Source organism: Mirounga leonina, unplaced genomic scaffold, assembly GCF_011800145.1.
Source record: "Mirounga leonina isolate KUSES-001 unplaced genomic scaffold, KU_Mleo_1.0 Mir_115, whole genome shotgun sequence".
NCBI lineage: Eukaryota > Metazoa > Chordata > Mammalia > Carnivora > Phocidae > Mirounga > Mirounga leonina.
In genome coordinates this window covers 79,740,591-79,753,287 of record NW_023270268.1, presented here as the reverse complement: position 1 = coordinate 79,753,287, position 12,697 = coordinate 79,740,591, and the positions used below count along the sequence as shown (strand labels likewise).

The window sequence follows — 12,697 nt, the reverse complement described above, 5'->3', positions numbered from 1 at the left end:
TAATTAGCATGATAAGACAACTTGCAGGGCGCCTGGGTGGCTCAGTTGGTTAAGTGACTGCCTTCGGCTCAGGTCATGATCCCGGAGTCCCGGGATCGAGTCCCACATCGGGCTCCCTGCTCGGCGGGGAGTCTGCTTCTCCCTCTAACCCTTTCCCCCTCTTCCGCTCTCTCTCTCACTCTCTCTAATAAATAAATTAAAAAAAAATCTTTAAAAAAAAGACAACTTGCAAACAGCCTCCTCTGTGACAATCTTTTCCTTTTGCTAATAATTTCCTTGTCCCCACCCCCCCATTTATAAAAACTTTCCATTTTGTAAACTCCTCAGATTGCCTCTCTACCTGCCTATGGGGTACATCCTGATTCATGAGTTGTTCAATAAAGACAATTAGGTCTTCAAATTTACTTGGTTGAATTTTGTTATTTAACAGAGCATATGTCCATTTTTCATTTGCTAACTCTAATCCTAGCTTGCGGCTTTACTTTGCATGAGCAATGACATTTAATAAGCTATTTTACCTTTTGCTTATATGCTATTTTAAGAATACTACATTGATTAAACCATTGTATACCAAAATTCAGTCTCTAAAATATGGACTTTCTCATTTTTAATTACCTAAAAAGTGTTTTTACTTATTTTTATTTAATGTATTTTAAATCAACTCAGTTTCAAACTTAAATGTATTTTACATGGAAATTTTAAATTGTATCATAAGTGGAAAACGTGCTTTTTCAAATCCATATAAAAATAAATAGATATAAAATAAAAAGATTTAATGTACCACTGAAATTTTTTTCAAATACCATTGTTAGTAAGTTTGATCCACTTTGAGAAGCTCGTCAATATATGCTTTGAAATTTGGAATACACCATAACATGGGACTAAAAACCAAAAAAAACTTATAATTTCCATCTGCAGAAATATTCAAACAATTAATGATTATGTTAAAAAGTTGATCAACTGTGTTCAACTTAGTTAAATAAAGGCAAAGCAGCAATATGATATCATTTTCTACCCATAATATCAGTAACAGTATTAAAGATTGCTAACATCTTGCATTGGCAACAGTGTGGGAAAACAAGCACTTTTATATACTGCTGGTGAAAGTATAAATCAGTACTTTTTTTTGGAGGCCAATTTGGCTATAGGTATCAAAAATTTAATATATTCACATAGATTCAGCATTTCTACTTTTAGACATAAAAAGTAATGCTATAGTTATAATCCTATAAGAAGACAAAGGTGTTTTTTGTTTGTTTGTTTTTTTGTTTTGACAAAGGTGTTTTTGAAACAGTATTCATTGCCACATCACTTTTAATAGCAAAAATGAAGATTTTTAAAGGGACAAATTGGATAAATAATGGTTCATATGAACAATGAATTATGAAGCCATTAAAATGAGTGAGGTGATATGGAAAAATGCCAATAAATATATTTAATTGTTGATTTTATTTTTAAAGAGAAAATATCGAGTAACAGTATGCTGTATACATTTTCAAAGGATCTATATATATATGCGAAAAATTTTAATTTTTGTTTGTTTGAAAGGATACAAGAAATATGTGAGAGGTACATCTCTTGGGAGAGAGACTGTAAGGGAAGTCCATGGAGGTGGGTAAGAGGGACATTCATATTTACATTTCTGTACTGTTAATTTCTGAAAAGTCTTATGCATATATAATTTTCTCTATGTTAACTCTCTTCTAGGTGCTGGAGTAATCGTGGGTTTTTTGTGTGTCTGTGTCCTTATCCCTTTTTATTTTAAACAAATAAAATTATTTCAGTAAAAACTTAAAGTGTCACCAGCTTTTTTTGAATGGAAACACGGTAACCAATATAGGATTGAGCATTATATTATTTTCAATTAATTACTGCATATCGGGGCTAACGTTATTTACTTGGGAACAATTATTTCTAAGCTCAAAAACTGCAGAACTTACTCCAAGAAATATTTTTCTACCTAATTTTCAGTTTATCCCTTTAAAATAAGATTGGAACTATTCTCTCCAGCAGGAGAACGTTGAGACAAAGAAAGAAAACCGAAAAAACAAAGCAATTGATTTGAAAGAAGATTAAAGTGTAGAGGAGAAGATATGATGGGAAGATTAACTGGGAATCAGAATTATGTCTGTGATGGTGAAAACTGGCTTAATAAGACTTTGCTGCATAGAGGAGTCCTCAAAGAGGCTGGCTGCATTAGGGAAACCAGGATGTTGCCAGACCAAATAAAACTAACACCTTCTGGACTTGGGTTGTATTTCTAATGATGGCATTGAGGGTTTTTAGCAAATACCTTCCCTTCAATTTTCTTACCTTGGAAAGAGGGAAAATGCTATCTCCTCTTATTTTTCATTTTAAAATAATTTGTGAATATCAAAACCTCCTTCTCGGGATGCCTGGGTGGCTCAGCTGGTTAAACGTCTGCCTTGGGCTCAGGTCATGGGATGGAGCCCCCGCTCCTGCTCCCTGCTCAGTGGGGAGTCTGCTTCTCCCCCTCCCTCTGCAGCTCCCCCTGCTTGTGCTCCTGCTCTCTCTCTCTCTCTGTGTCAAATAAATAATAAATAAAATCTTAAAACAAAACAAAACCCACACCTCTTTCTCCCAGTTATGCTCTGGGAACATGGAACTGCTAGTAATTTTTAGCACATTAGTTGCCTTCTCTTGATTCTTTCTCTGTGCATGTTGTTCTCTGTATAGAATACTTTCTCCTAACTTGTTTTCTTTGAAAATCTCCCTCCTCTGCAAAGGCTCCCCTACTCTCAGGTGAAGTGACTGCTTTTCCTATGACAGTGCATACATAACCAAATTATAGCAATTATTTTATTGCACACTAACTTTAGTTGTTTGTGTCTCTGTCCCTTCTATGCTTGAGGATGCTTGAAAACACACAGATGATCTTTTAATAAAACTGCACAAATATGTGCATGAATAATGTAAGAATAATCCAATCAACAAATCAATCACATGCAATGGATGCTTAGCTTTTGCAGGCCACTGTATGATTGCAATTCATTCACTCATTTATTCAAACATGCGTACTGAGGGCCTGCTATGCATCAGGCACTGTGCAGGGTGCTGGGAATAAAGCAGTACACAAAGTAAAAAATGTTTAGAGCTTGCAGTCTTGTTAATTATTTTTAAGATTTATTTATTTATTTGAGAGAGAGAGAGAGAGCACAAGCAGGGAGAGTGGCAGGCAGAGGGAGAGGAGAGCTGAGCACAGAGCCAAGGCAGGCCTTCTTCATCTTACAACCCTGAAACCATCACCCGAGCCAAAACCAAGGCTCAGGTGCCCAACTGACTATGCCTAGAATCATGTTAAAATTTTTGTCACTTTATCCTAGAAACAACAGAAAGACATTTAAGCAAAAGGAGAGACATGATTTGTTATGGTAGCTACACAGACTCAGATGGAGAGAGTAGGCTTATTCTACGGATAAATTTCTACTACAGTTGTAAATAAACTATAATTAGAAAATCATCTTTCTACAAACCCTCACCAGTTATTGATTCAGGTAAGGACTATCAATTGTTAAAGGTGTTATTTTAAAATTAGTATTATGGTTGATGGAGAATAGAATATTCCTACAGTTTCCAGAAGAACACCATAATAATCCCTTGTTTTTGTCTCTAAAGTACAAATATATGTAACTGAAGAACGGATGGATTGATGGCCATCATCCTCATCCAGTGAATGATTTTAACATAACTGAGGCTAAATCAACCAGATATTAAGTCTCCAGATATGCTATCACAACACATAGTATATTCTAGAAACTTTTGAACTTGATTACATCAAGTCTCCAGATTTAAATTTCAACTTATTGGAAATAGAAGGCATAGAGAAACAAGCTAACTGACATCAAAAAAATCCAAAAGGTGGAACAAAATTAAAGAAAACTGGTTCCGTTTTTTTTTTTTTTTTTTTCAGGGTTAGTGAAAAAAACATGTGGCTTGAATCAGAGAGACTTAAGGGCATACCAACCAAAGGAAATGCAGATTCTGGTTTGGACAAACCAGCTTTGAAAAACTTGGGGAAATTTCAATATGGATAGGGAATTAGATAAAAATGAAAATTTATTACTATGAAAAAGCAGAGATACTACAGGGGAAAAAAGTAGCTTACAGAGCAACATATATGAAATTATCCCTTAAAAAGAAATATATGCATATGTGGGAATGTCTTTGCATATATGTGGAGACATGTAGAATATCTGGAAGGATATGCAGATACTCAGTGAGATTTTAGGAACAGTGATGCTCTCAGTGGAGAGAACACGGGCCCATATTGTAAAATATGGAAGATACATTTTTTATTATTTTTGTTCTCTGACTTTCTACAATGCACATATATACCATCTATAATAACAAAAGATTAATTTCAATTAAAATGTGATATTAGAAAATAGGAGTTAATGAAGAGATATAGGTAAATACAATTGTCCAATTTTATAAATTTTATTTTTTCTTGTTGTAAGTAACCAGATATGACTAAACTTTAGTATCCAGAAGTTAGCGGGCTATTTCAGTATTTCAACCTAATAATCTTGTGTGTATACTTTGGGCTTCCATAATTTTTCTTTCTGGGCATGTTGAATTGCCACGATGCCAATTATTACTTCTTCACTATTTAATATTTGTTTTGTTGTCCTTAGTTGGTATACAAAATATATTCTTTGTTATGCTTTATTTTGGGAGGCTTCATTAAATAATAGTGAATGAGGAATAAACATTCCCAAAGAAATTTAAAAAAAACTAATATATGTCCCAGGATATATAAAACATTTTTATTGAGAAAAATTTCAAAACATTCATAGATGTCAGTTATCACAAGAATCCTCTGAAATATTTCCTCATACAAATGAAGTCTTTAAGGAGGGAAAAATTTATCTCTCTAAAATCTAATGAGTTATTTAATTAATTTTACCCTGCCTTTCCCAAGAAGAATTTCAAGAGACTTAACTAGAATATATAAAACATGACAGACATTAGGTCATAAAATAAAAGTAGGAGCAAAAATTTTAAAAACCAAAGTTGTGAAAAAAGGAACAACAAGAAATAAGTTTTAAACTGCATAGAATAACACCAATATAACGAGTAAACATGATCTACAAATAATTTTTTAAATGTCAATTACATGGTTAGTAATATCCATGAAATAAAAATCAGTTGCTTTTAATTCTAAGATTCGCTTAGAATTTCTCCTTAGAATACTGATAAAGAGATACCATGTGAAGTCATGAACACCATTCACAACAACATAAATATATGTATTAGGTTTTCATCATCTCATTTTCACATGATTTTTAACTTTTTAAATTTAAAACACTTCTTTTGGGGGTCTTCAGAAATTCACAACTAAATCTCTATTTTCGAAAGAACTAATTTCCAGTTCAGTGGATAGTCTGTTACGGTACTGCAAGAGTATTCATGCTATTCATGCGATTTATAAGAAATCAGAAAACCTGAGATTAAATTATGTAACTTTTTAAAAAGCCCTATCATTTAAAAAATTAAGATGATTAAACTAGAATATGAATAAAATCCCATTAGCAATTCATCTTATTTTCAGTAAAGAGTTGTGAGCTTTTATTTCTTCCAATCAGCAACTATTTGTTAAATTTTATCACATGTATTTTGCTGGGTGATGAGGATCCAGTGGTGTTAGGACACTTGAATCAGTGAATTCTAATATAGTGCATTCATGAAACATTTTTGGATGTCCAATCAATGAATGAATGAACTCTCTGGTTTAGCTATTGTTGCTGTGGTCAAATAGTTTGACAATATATAGGCAAAATTACAGTAGTGATAAAATAATACACAGATCTCTTATGTTGCTAATGAGGAAGAAAGTCACCACTGCTCTGGTATTAATTTAGCATTTGCCTTTGACATTCCAAGTGTGGAAGGGAAACTTCTTATCTTTTTTTAATTTTTTTATTAACATATAATGTATTATTTGTTTCAGGGGTGCAGCTCTGTGATTCATCAGTCTTACACAATTCACAGCACTCACCATAGCACATACCCTCCCCAATGTCCATCACCCAGCCACCCCATCCCTCCCGCCCCCCACCACTCCAGCAACCCTCAGTTTGAAACTTCTTATCTTTAAGTTCCACCAGTGGCTGGTATATGAAGCTGCTGTTTTATTTTTTCTATTTTAACAGGGTCAGAGTAATGGTAAGGTTTGATGTACTAGCTTAAATTTCAAAGAATCATCTTCTTGAAAGTTATCAAATAACTCACTCAGATGAGAACACAAAGAATGAACCAAAAGCCAGGTAATTTGCTAAGAGGCTGTCAATCCCTTCAAAGATTAGAATCCCTGGCCTCTTTCAAAGGTTGCTTTCTAGTCTTAAAGTGTCATTTTACTTGAATATCACCATGTCACAATCTCTAACAGCAATACAGAAATCACAAACATTTGTATACCCTAGCAACCTTATCCAAAAATACAGGGCAAGTGCGTGGGGGCATGTGGAAGAGGAGGGTGGAAAGGAGGAGGGAGAATATGAGAATGACAGAAAAGGAGCAGGGATAGGAGAATCAAACTTCTTGATTAAGCTGAGCAATTAATTTAGTTGAACATAGTGAGGTCAAAATAAGTGTTCCTGGATTAACACAAACATATTGGTTGATTATTTCAGTAACGTACACGCAGACTGACGTGTGGCACTTTACACCCTTGTGTCCACAGCATACATTTTGGCAGTCTCTGTCCGAGGGGCTACGTATGACTTGGCCATGGAAACAGCTGCTGTGGAATAGGCTTTCCTCATGGAGTATGGATAGTTCCTCTCAGGTCCAACATCTGTTGGAAAGAAATAAATGTCATGATATAAAAATCATTAAGACTCTGTAAACTTTGGGGAGAAAATTTCACTTTATACATTCTTCTCATAAAAAGGCAAGGATATAAATATTCTAAGAAGGAATCATCGAAAAAGAATCCTAGAAGAAAATCAAAGATTTTCATCTGGAAAGTTATTTTTCGATTTAAAAATCAGGTGATTTCCTTTTCTCTCTCTCTCTCTCATTCTCTCTGTTTCTCTCTCTCTCTCTCTCCTCTTTCTCTCTTTCTTTTTGATGAGGAGATAGATTCTCTTGCTTTTTAAGTGATATTTTTAAAAACCCAATAGTAACACATTACATTTTTCAACAACAAGTATTTGACTTGGCTCTCAGTCTACTTCTCTATTTAACTCTAGATATAAATTTAGTAGATTGGATAAAGTTAGATATATAAAATTCTGAAAATACTGAAATCATCATTTTATATTTAAATGTTGGATATAGCTATAACTGTGGGTTTGTTTGTTGTTGTTGTTTTTTCCACCCAATATACCACTAATCAGCTAATAAGACATGATTATTGCAAATCAGTTGTCCTTGAACAACAGAAATTGTTAAAGTGTCATTTTTTTATAATAGGTAGGGATCAAGTAAGCAACATTATTTTGTGTTGGTGAGATCTGTTTCCATCGGGCTAGGAAGATTGATACAGGTGGCAAGTAAGTGTGTTATTTTATTTTGTTCTTACCTTTGAAGAGGTATAAGCAGCATGTCAGGACAGCACCAGCCAAAAAGCAACCCAGAGACCCAGCCATTCCAAGCCAACAAGACCAACCAAATTTATATTGGATGCCAAGAAATATATTGTGCAAAACCAGAGAAGAACGTTCCACATAAACATCAACAGCATACCACACTGAACCAATGATTCCTGGGGCACCTGAAAGAAAGGAAAGTTGCTAAAAATAATGCAGGCCTTTCCAAATTTAGATTCAAGGAGATCTGACCGCTACCCAAAATGCTTGGCATCATTTAGAGGGATAATAATGATTCTATGGATTTATGGACAACTCAAATTTTGGATACCTCTTCTATGTCTTCCTTTTGCTTTCTATTTTGTATCTCTTCTAAACTATATATAAGTTTATACATAAAGAGAAATACAAAGATTAAACAATGCAGTGTTCCTCTGTGTGTGTAGACTTAAAATGGTCATTGTGGTTTTCTTTAATTTCCCTCTTTCCAATGTTTTCTTAAGGGCTGTGTAAAACGAAATATGAAAAACAAAAGAAAGAACACAAAATCGAAGACAAATAATATACAGCATATGTTCATCCTCTATTGATTTTTAATTAAAAGTATATGTCTTTAAGGATATTCTATTTCTCCTCTGCCCCACCACCTAGACCCACGATTAAAGTTATGTCAGCTACATAATTAACACCCATAAGGAAACTATGCTTTTGAAGTCAATAATTTTAGTGTGTAGGGGTCAAAAACAAATAACTGGAGTAAAAACTGTCTTTATTATAAAATAAATTCTTATCTACCACCCCCACACCATGTAAGAATGAGCTAAGAAATTTTGTTCCTTTTAAACAAAACTTAATCCCCAGAATTAGTCTATCTGACAATTGGACTGGCTTGAAATGATGCCACTAGAGTCCTCTCACTTTAAAGGTATAAATTGCACGTCATTGCTTAGATGCAAGGGAAAAAGGTGGTGAACTATGGGACAAAGGCTATGTGAAAATAGTGTTCACCATTTCATTGCATTCTTTTCCCAATTGTTTAATGCAAGAACTTTAAGAAGGACCAGATCATGAACATAAAACCTTCAGATAATGGTTTAAATTACCACATATTTTCTACAATATTGCAATCTACGAGTTTAAGATGGAAATTCCTTTATGAAATTTGCAGATTATGGAAAATTATATATATACACACACATAGATAAATATATATGAAATATGTATATATTTCATACCATATGAAAATAGTATGCCATAAATATTTATAAGTAACATATCATATGTATGGCATTAGTATTTTATACATAAAATTAGTATTTTATATATAATATATATGGCATACTAGTTTCAAATGATGGTTCCAAGCCTTTGGCCATCTCTGGAAATTTAATTTTGTCATTTCTTCATCCATTCCTATAGGGATTTTTTTCATCAATTCGTTGTTTCTTTGTTTTTGTTTTAATTTAGCTTGTTTTGTTTTTTTATAAAAAATGGTATATCTAGTGATATTTCAAGAAGTATTCTGGAGCAAAATTGTATAGCATTAAATGATATTTAAATTTGTTAAATAAAACACATTGTTATATACAAAAGCTCTATGTTATTACTAGGCAGGACATGGGAATAAATGTCTTAAAAAGGAAAACTTAGTAAGTTCTTGTGACTTTTTAATACAACCTAAGGATCATCAGGCCTTGACTCAATGTGTGTGTGTAAAACTTCAGGGAAGCCCCAGTTTTGACTGTGTGATGGCTTAGGCTCTCTGCTACGTGCTTACTCTACCCACACTGGATCTTCATGACAGCAATTCAGGGTAGATAATATTACTGGGGCTTTACCTTATTTTGCAGATCAAGAAAAGGAGGCCAGTTGTTTAACTCACACATCACACGTATATATCTCCACGTTATTTATTTTATTTTTTTATTTTTTTTAAGTAAACTCTACCACCAACATGGGGCTCCAACTCACCACTCAAGATCACATGCTCTACCTACTGAGCCAGCCAGGCGCCCCTCCAAGCATTTTTAGTTCCCAAATCCCTATCCATTCCTCTTGTACTGCCTGTTGATGTTCCCATGAGCATGTGCTTCGCTAACTTTTGGCTGCTACCGTAAGAAAATGATGGTTTTCTCTCTGAGGGGTGTGCCCACTGGTTTTCGATCTTCCTGCACTTTGATTTCTTTGACAGTGTATTTTCTCCCAACTTGCATTAAGATCCTAAGAAGACATCATGTTGTGACAGAGGAAGACTAAACTGAATTTAATGACAGACCTTGCTCTTTCATCAATAAACACCATGTAAAGTGCTTCTTGACTGTTTATTAGTCATGCTTGATTTATTAGCCTTCAGGACTCCATTTATTCATCTGCTTCCTAAGTGGAGATATAATCTGCTTATTGTTACATTTATGATCAAATGGCCTGGCACATGAGAAAACTCTAACATAGGCCTTGGCACAATTAAGTTCATTGCTAAAAAGAATTGGTGGGAGTGGGTACAGGTAAGGAGGTGGTGCTTTGGGACATACCTGAGGATTTAACTTCAGGAATAATCAAAAAATAAATTATTTGAAAAATTTAGATCATTATATAACTTTTTTAAATGGTTAAAAAGTAGTTTGAGGACTTCGATAAACTTTGCTCCAGGATATTAACAAAAATTAATTATTTGATTCCATATCTGAAGTAAGTAGGGTTGGGGGATGTGCTCTTTATTCCTCCAATCTAGAAAAGCAGGTCACATATGTTCCTAAATTGAACTGCTTGACAACAAGCACCCTTCTCCTTCATCTCAAGACCATAGATGTGCTCCTCTACCCCACCACTACTGCAGAGAGTACCTGCTATTAGTAAAATGGTTCCAGCAACAAAGCAGATGCGGACTTTGATGTATGGCTCATCAGGGAGGAATTTCACACAGTCAAGACCAAGAAGCAGGGTGATAAATCCAAATCCAGCTAGAATATCTGCAGTAATCATCAATGCTCGAGTTACCACCAGCTTCACTGGAAGATCAGGGCATGTGGTTACATTGTGGTCAGAGGAAGGAAACATGTGAAGGCACACAGGTGCACCCCAAAACAGATAATCACATACATTAATACACACCCACTGTGAGAATTAGACTTCAAATTTGCATGAACATAGAATGTTTTCATAAAATGCAAAAATATCATAGATTATTGATATTATTATTTGTTTAAGCACTGATTATTACTTAGTCTTGCTGGCCCCCTATCAAAATGCCTGGCATATAGTGTGGACTAAGTAACTGTTTCCTTGTTTGTTTCCTGTTTTAGAATGAGTCTTGTTCACAAGTATTATAAGTGAATACTGAATCAAAGTAGACTATCTCTTCTGCAGAAGTTATCCCAATAAATATTTAAGAAATTACTGATCACTGCCATTTGTTTGAAGGTCTATTGAAAAAAAATATACTTTTGATAACTGGTTAAAATTTGGTATAGGGGAGCAGGATAAAATACTTCAATATGTCACTTGCCAATTCAGGCTGATGGGAGCCATCAGCAGGTTTTTAGGAGAAGGAGCTTCTGTTATTTAGTAGAAAACTATATCTAGAGGCCAGGTCATATTCTTTTTCATTGCTTCAGGTGGTGACCCTTCTTGGCCGACATTCCATATTAACCCTTTAACCTTGCACTGCCAACTGAGCAAAATTGAAAACTATGGCCACATGAGAGTATATGATATAAGGTCCAGGGAAGAGGATATAGGGTAAACAGAATGGAATAGTAGCCGTCATCATCTGCAATGGAAGCATCCTCAACTATGAAAACCTCTTGAGCTGTGACTCCCAGTAATGCTAAATTTTGAGCGCCTGGTGGCTCAGTCAGTTAGGTGTCTGCCTTCCACTCAGATCATGATCTTGGTCTTGGGAAAGAGTCCAGTATTGGGCTCCCTGCTCAGTAGGGAGTCTGCTTCTCCCTCTACTTCTCCCCACTGCTCGTGATCTCTCTCTCTCATGCTCCCTCTCTATGAAATAAATAAAATCTTTAAAATATAAATTAAAAAAATAAAAATAGGAAAATTTTGTCACAAATGGAAAGTTAATTATCCTATGTCAAAGCTACTACTATTTTAGCCACTAGAGGAGTGACACGATTTATTTTTTTGATAGTACAGTAATTATGTTTTATTTTCATAGTGATTTTGGTTTCCGTGCATTTTAAATAATTTTTCCTCAGTGGTAAGATAAATTTAGGGTTTATTTAGCAATAGGTTGCTTATAAAAGGTGGCCAATTTATTTAAAATAAAAAAATACTTTTGGGTCACCTGGATGGCTCAGTCAATTAAGCGTCTGCCTTCAGCTCAGGTCATGGTCCCAGGGTCCTGGGATCAAGCCCTGCACTGGGCTCCCTGCTTGCCAGGGAGTCTGCTTCTCCTTCTCCCTCCGTCTCTCCCTGCAGCTTGTGCTCTCTCTGTTGCTCACTCTCTTTCTCAAATAAATAAATAAAATCTTTTAAAAAATACTTTTATGATCCATCTAAGAGAGGAAATCGATGCATAAAATCAGCTTCTACCTGTTTTGTTTTTTTTTTGTTTTTTTTTTTTTTAAGTAGTCTCCATGCCCAGTGTCGAGCCCATTATGGGTCTTGAACTCACAACCTAGAGATCAAGACCTGAGCTGAGATCAGGAATCAGTCATTTAGCTGACTGAGTCACCCAGGAGCCCCAACTTCTACCTGATTAATAGGTGAATATTTAAGATCTTAAAATGTGGCATTATTTCAAACAATTTAGACTTAAATTTCTAATTTAGGCCAAATTGAAAGCCTATTTCGGAAAGAGAAAAATATGTAACTAGGTGATAACAGTTTTTATATTTCAACAATCTTCTTGAACCTCAAATAATATATACAAGTGGGTTTCCTACTCAGCACCCCAAACCAAGCAGTTCCACACTTTGGAGTGCCTTCCTTAAACATTTTTAAGTCCCCTTTTAGAACCTGGGTCCAACAAGGCCAGGATTGCTATCTGGATGGGATGCCCTAAAATCATGGCCCTGGTTTTCCCCTCTCCAACACTTAATCCCATACAAAGTGTGATTCTTTCTTTCTTTCTTTCTTTTTCTTTCTTTCTTTCTTTCTTTCTTTCTTTCTTTCTTTCTTTCTTTCTTTCT

At 34.7% G+C, this 12,697-nt stretch overlaps 1 protein-coding gene across 1 annotated transcript in view; it reads right to left on the bottom strand.

The window, feature by feature from the left end:
* Window positions 1-6,683: 6,683 nt before the first annotated feature.
* The window catches only part of CLDN16 (claudin 16), a 22,304-nt gene continuing 16,290 nt past the window's right edge, over window positions 6,684-12,697 (bottom strand). The window contains 3 exon segments of the mRNA XM_034990663.1: window positions 6,684-6,817; window positions 7,547-7,738; window positions 10,397-10,561. Of these exon segments, the coding sequence (XP_034846554.1) occupies window positions 6,684-6,817; window positions 7,547-7,738; window positions 10,397-10,561 (491 nt within the window).